Source organism: Bombyx mandarina, chromosome 19, assembly GCF_030267445.1.
Source record: "Bombyx mandarina strain Sakado chromosome 19, ASM3026744v2".
NCBI classification, from domain to species: Eukaryota; Metazoa; Arthropoda; class Insecta; order Lepidoptera; family Bombycidae; genus Bombyx; species Bombyx mandarina.
The window spans coordinates 896,195-902,540 of record NC_143225.1 but is presented as its reverse complement, the minus strand read 5'-3'; the positions used below and the strand labels follow the sequence as shown (position 1 = coordinate 902,540).

The 6,346-nt window shown below is 45.7% G+C and overlaps 1 protein-coding gene across 1 annotated transcript; it reads left to right on the top strand.

The window, feature by feature from the left end:
- The first annotated feature begins 1,470 nt into the window (after window positions 1-1,470).
- Window positions 1,471-4,741, top strand: LOC149500789 (uncharacterized). Its single transcript, XM_089735265.1, has one exon. It carries the CDS (start codon window positions 1,838-1,840, stop codon window positions 4,739-4,741), a length of 2,904 nt encoding a protein of 967 aa, XP_089591391.1. The 5' UTR covers window positions 1,471-1,837.
- Window positions 4,742-6,346: the final 1,605 nt, after the last annotated feature.

Genomic DNA, 6,346 nt, shown 5'->3' with positions numbered 1-6,346 from the left:
AAAGATACTTTAAATCAATAAAGAAAACATTACTCACACTGCCATGTATTTGACACAACACATACATAAAAATTAACTCTTTGTTTACTGTCAATTGGGAAACTTTTGCTATTGTTTACAGTCTGTGGTCGAATTGAAAATAGATTAATATTATTGATCTATAGCGTAGTTTTGGCGAATACTGTGATTATATCATCGAATTTTAATAGTGTTTGATAATAGAACCATAATAATGTTTAAACTTATAATTTCAATTAGTTATAGTCGACTTTCGACACTGCAGGGCCACTAGTATCCTGAAAAGCACCCCACGCTTTTTTTTATTTTTCATTTAAAACCTTACACCTGCAAATGCTCAGCTAGGTGGCAAGGGATATGCTAACAGCTGCCTGAGCGCCTACCGAAGATACCTAACAAGAGCAGCTGCTTCGCGATTGAATCTACTAACGTATCGGAATCGCAACCTCCTGAGAAGATCCAGTGAGACTTATTAGTATTAATAGGACGTACTTTTTAATAGGTACGTCCTATTAATCCTATTAAAATGCGGATTTTTATCCGCACGGGTAATTACTATCGCCCTACATGATTCAGCAGTAAGAAAATCTTGCGTTAGTACTTCAATGGTTCTTCGTGTTTCAATTTTGACATTCTCGTCTATTAATTGTAATAAAACATCGAAAATAAACAGGAAAATTCCTGTTCTAATTCATCTCGCCCGCAAACCTCGACAATTCGTTCCACGGATTCCCACCGACCAACGCAGATTAGATCACGATGCATTGAGTAATAAAACCTTCAGAGTTTATACGATTGTTTTGTACGTAAAACAAAAAAAGATTACTTAATGAATCGTCTCAAATTCACAGTTTTGTTCCGCTCAATATTAATTTGTGTAACAGTGATTTTATGTCGGGATGTTGTTATACAGTAGGACCTTGAAACATGAGTTCCATGGCTCAATCATACAACGGTTGCCCCACTGACACAGCTGGCTTGTGGAGAGTATTTAACGGTAGGCAGTAGGTTGTCTCTGGCATTGCTGACGTCCATGGGCGACGACAGCCACTAAACATTAGGCGGGATGTGTGCTCGTCTGCCTAGAAGCAGCAATAAAAAAGCCTTCGGACCACAGCGTAGTATTATTTTTTACGCGGCAGAAATAGGTAATACTTTAGTACATATCCATACCAGACCTCGTAACACGGCCTACCATTATTAGGTTTTATATAAATCTTCAAATTTTGCGGGTCTGATTTTGGAACTGGTTAGCACACGCTTTGATCGCGGTCAGATGCGTGTTAGACCGCAAAAGTGCAACAATGAAAAACGACACACATGATATATTTTTGCTTTGATTTTGATCTTTGAGGTATTTTCCGATCTCCTAAAAAACGGAACTTGTAAATCTTGAAAATATAAAAAAAAAACTATTTTTAATATTTTCTAAGAAAAAAATATTTAATTGTATAGCAACCCTAACGCCTGCCGCGTCGGCAGCCGCGTCTGATCGCGCGCCGCGACCAATGAGGGATTCTCGTTGTCGGCTCCCGGCGCGATTCAAAGAGTAGCGACCGAGTGGCTTTCCTTTTGGCAAGCCGCGCGTGCGCCTTTACTGACGCCGAGAGTTCACCCGCAACCACCGAAGCATACACACGAGAATACGTCCGCACCTCGCTCGCTACCATTCCTTTTCGAACTTGTTTGTGGGACCCTCTGGAGTATTCATACCCAGTGCTCCAGCTGGACAACACAAAACTGGCGCCTCAACGTGGTAAGGAAAATCTAGCGGTGAGTCGACGAATCGTACCGGTTTTGCCAATACAATTGTGAACTCATGGTCATGGTGAACACTCGAAGTGATAACCGTGCTAGCCGAAATCGCAGGGATGATGATGCAACGGACCCGTCGTCTGTCCGCGTCCCGCGATCGGTCTCCCCGAGCGCGTCCGCCGCCCAAGAAAATGGCGCCGGCGACGCCTCGCGCACAATCTACGAGTCCTTTCGAGAAGCATCTACGAGCGCGTCTCCCGCCTGCGAAATCGGCGCTGCTGACGCCTCGCGCTCCAATCACCACAACCGATCCGGCGACAGCCACGTGGCCCCCGCCGAAGCCACCTTCTCCAGCGAGCACGTGTCAACAATAGTAGAGGCACTACAGCGGAGCCAAACAGAGGTTTTGAAATCATTATTTGAAACGATACGGCACAACACATCAACACCAGTGCCCGCATCACATGCACACGCGAACTTCGCTCGATGTACCACGCGCTTTAGTGGGACTGCAGGTGAGTCGCTTGATGCCTTCCTGGATGCGGCCGAGGCCTATCGCGACTGCTCCGACATCTCGGATGAGAACGCCGTCCGGGGATTGTCGATGCTGTTGTGCGGCGACGCCGCCGTCTGGTGGCTGGGTGTGAAGTCCTCCATATCTTCGTGGTGCGATGCCGTCTCAGCCCTACGAGACGCTTTCGGTGATCGCAGACCTCCACACCGTATATACGCTCAACTGTTCAAACGAGGTCAACAAAACGATGAAAGAACGGACCGTTTCATCGCTGCGACGCGTGCTCTTCTCGCGAAGCTACCTGCCGGCGACCTAAGCGAGAAAGTCCAGCTGGACATGATCTACGGACTCCTCAGCCGCCGCGTACGGGAGAGACTTCGCCGCGACGAAGTAAGTTCATTCGACGTGCTCCTGCAAAGAGCGCGCCAAATTGAAGACGCGACGGACGAACTTCGCTACGAGCACGATGCCTCAAGACCAACGGGAGAATTAGCAAGAAAACCATACGAGTCGACGACCGGCACCGGACGCACCCGCCCTCCGCCAGCAGTAGCAGCGCGCACGGCCGCGTGCGCTCCGAGCGGCGCCGCCCCCGGCCACGAGCCCGCGACGCAGCCGCCGCTTGTTACCGGAACGCCGCGTGTATTTGACTCCGTCGAAAAGAAGCGACGCCCGAAATGTTCGTATTGCCATTTCTTCGGTCACGAGAAGAACCAGTGTCGTAAATTAGATTCAAAACAAGGTGATCAATCTCATACTAACTTATTTAAAAATAAAACTCACTCGAAATCTAGTGAAAGTGAAGTTAAAAGTGATCAGTCATTTTATTGTGTCGATTCAAAAGTGTGTTTTGAATTTGAAAACGCCAAATCAGTAAAAGACCATATTCATAGTTCTAATTTAGTGCATGAAACTTGTATACCTATTTTGCCAAATAGTGATGCATGCACTGATACCTACACACAGTATAAACAGCGGCGAATTCCACAAAATTATAATTTTGCTGCCCATAATTCAAATCGTTCGCGGTTTAAGGTTATTGATAACAGTGATAATTCCGATCGACCTCATATTGATCGCCCAGGTTCTTCTCGAGAAAAGAACCACAATATCACTGCATGCAACACGAAATGCATAACATGTAATCGATCGAGTGACGATCGCAAAAATAATAATAGTCCGAGCGAAAACATTACTCACGTTAACCCTTCAGCCGCCACAACTAAAAATGTTAACTCTTTGGTTGCCGAACGTAAAAATGATAATTTGTTTATCAACAAAAATAATAATTTGGATATGTTTTCTAGTGTCGACGGACATCTTTGCCGCAATGCCAATACAAACGGGCAATGTCAAACATTAACCTGCGCGGTCGCAGAGGATTCAAATTTTGTTCATCAAAGATGTCCGGGCGACAGTAAGATTTGTATACCATTATTTGAAAATTATTGTGATAAAAACGGGATAAACCCGAATTTTCCGAAATATGGGAATAAGCGTGATGTAATAGGATTTGATTGTTTTTATGGTTGCGGCGGAGATGACGATCTTACGGGACCCCCTATTGGTCGTGACGTACGGCCGATTTTTAACATAAATATACTGGGTTTTGACGGCACCGCTTTAATAGACACAGCTGCAAAACACTGCATCGCGGGTCATACGCTATACGCTCTCCTCCAGCAGAACAACCATCCTCTCCGCGTTTCCTCTCAACGAGTCAGACTTGCCGACGGTGTGGTGCGCATTATGGACGTTTTTACCACCACACTCGATGTACGCCTAGAGACGACAATTATTTCCACTCCATTCCTCATATTTCCTGAATCCACCAATAATGAAACGTTATTAGGAATAGATTTTATTACCGCAGCTGGAGTAGTAATCGACTTCAAAGAGGAGGTTTGGTTCTTCAGTGATGATGCAATGGTAAAGTATAATCTGTGCTTCGAACCTAAGTCGCGCAAAGTTTCCTGCGCCGCTACAGACATCCTTAGGGTTGACGAAGGTACTCACCTTACGCCAGCTGAGCGGCAAGCGCTCGCTGACGTACTGGACAGGCACGCACACATCTTTAGAGCAGGGGGAGGTCCAACACCGTGTGCTGAGCATCGCATCGAGACAGGTGAGCATGTACCAATTTCAGTACCTCCTTACTGTTTGAATCCTTCGAAGAAACCGCCTGATATTATATTAGGGAAATACCATACCCAAGACCTTACCTGTTATCACGGTAACAAAGACTCCTTACCCAAACCTGTGATTCCTAAGAGGAAACGTGGACGCCCAGCTGAGGCTGTTGATGTCCTAGTCCAGGAGCGAGGGCGTTCTCCAGGACTAGAGGGGGAGTATATAGCAACCCTAACGCCTGCCGCGTCGGCAGCCGCGTCTGATCGCGCGCCGCGACCAATGAGGGATTCTCGTTGTCGGCTCCCGGCGCGATTCAAAGAGTAGCGACCGAGTGGCTTTCCTTTTGGCAAGCCGCGCGTGCGCCTTTACTGACGCCGAGAGTTCACCCGCAACCACCGAAGCATACACACGAGAATACGTCCGCACCTCGCTCGCTACCATTCCTTTTCGAACTTGTTTGTGGGACCCTCTGGAGTATTCATACCCAGTGCTCCAGCTGGACAACACAAAAATTGTAATATAATTTTTTTCACAACATTCCAGAAATTTAACTACGTTTACAACTTTATTCGCGCTTATTCACTACTCATGATTCGTTTGATTATTTTATACCTAATGACTCATATTTTTTTTATATAGCTTACAAACATCCATACAAACACAAAAAATATATAACAACAGGAACTTCGTTCCGACCGAGTATCCATTATTGAATCCAGTATTGAAGTCGTTGTGGCCTAACGGATAAGACGTCCGGTGCATTCGTGTTGAGGCGATGCACCGGTGTTCGAATCCCGCAGGCGGGTACCAATTTTTCTAATGAAATATGTACTCAACAAATGTTCACGATTGACTTCCACGGTGAAGGAATAACATCGTGTAATAAAAATCAAACCCGCAAAATTATAATTTGCGTAATCACTGGTGGTAGGACCTTTTGGGAGTCCGCACGGGTAGGTACCACCGCCCCGCCTATTTCCGCCGTGAAGCAGTAATGCGTTTCGGTTCGAAGGGTGGGGCAGCCGTTGTAACTATACTTGAGATCTTAGAACTTATATCTCGAGGTGGGTGGCTCATTTACGTTCTAGATGTCTATGGGCTCCAGTAACCACTTAACACCAGGTGGGCTGTGAGCTCGTCCATCCATCTAAGCAATAAAATAAAAAAAATCCATACGACATCTCTGACTATTTTATTACACGCTTTTTTTTCCCTACCTAAGCTGATAGCCTTGAGAGGCTATTTCAGCGGAACCTTAGGTGAGCTCACGGGGCTCAAACCGGAGTGAGTTTAACACTGACCCTAGCAAGAGCAGTGCTTCGCAGAATCTACCACCGGATCGGAAACGCGACCCACTGAGAAGATCCGGCGAGAAACTCAGTGGGCTGTGTCTATGGGTTAATTCGCTCGTTGAGACCTTCGTCGCAAGCGACGGGTTCGACGAGAACGGTGATGCTATTGTTCCTTAAAAGTACGTATTTCATTTAAAATAATTATAATATTTGTTGGCGGGATGCAGCAACCGGTAAAGTCGCATCGCTATGTTCAAACACAACTTTACTCCGGTGGCGGGCGGAGCGGCGGTATAAATAGTGCTACGCCGGTAAAAACAACGCCATCTATCATCAAATTGCAGAAACGAATATCAAAAGAACCAATAAGATCGAGAGCGCTCAGAAGTGCAACGCCATCTATTATCGAATATCGGAAACACGTATCAAAACTACTCGACTTGTCAAGAATGTTCTCGATAACTCTAGGGATGTCGTATCGACTATAAAAGCATTGCATCGGAACTACTCGAAACGAAACAGCGAACGGATCACCTGAAGCGAAGCGGAAGAAGTGAACTGAGAATTTTAAAATGTTCGTTAAGTGTTTTAAGTGTAAATAGAGTTTCAATCTGTAGTTCTGTAGAAGTTGTATTTA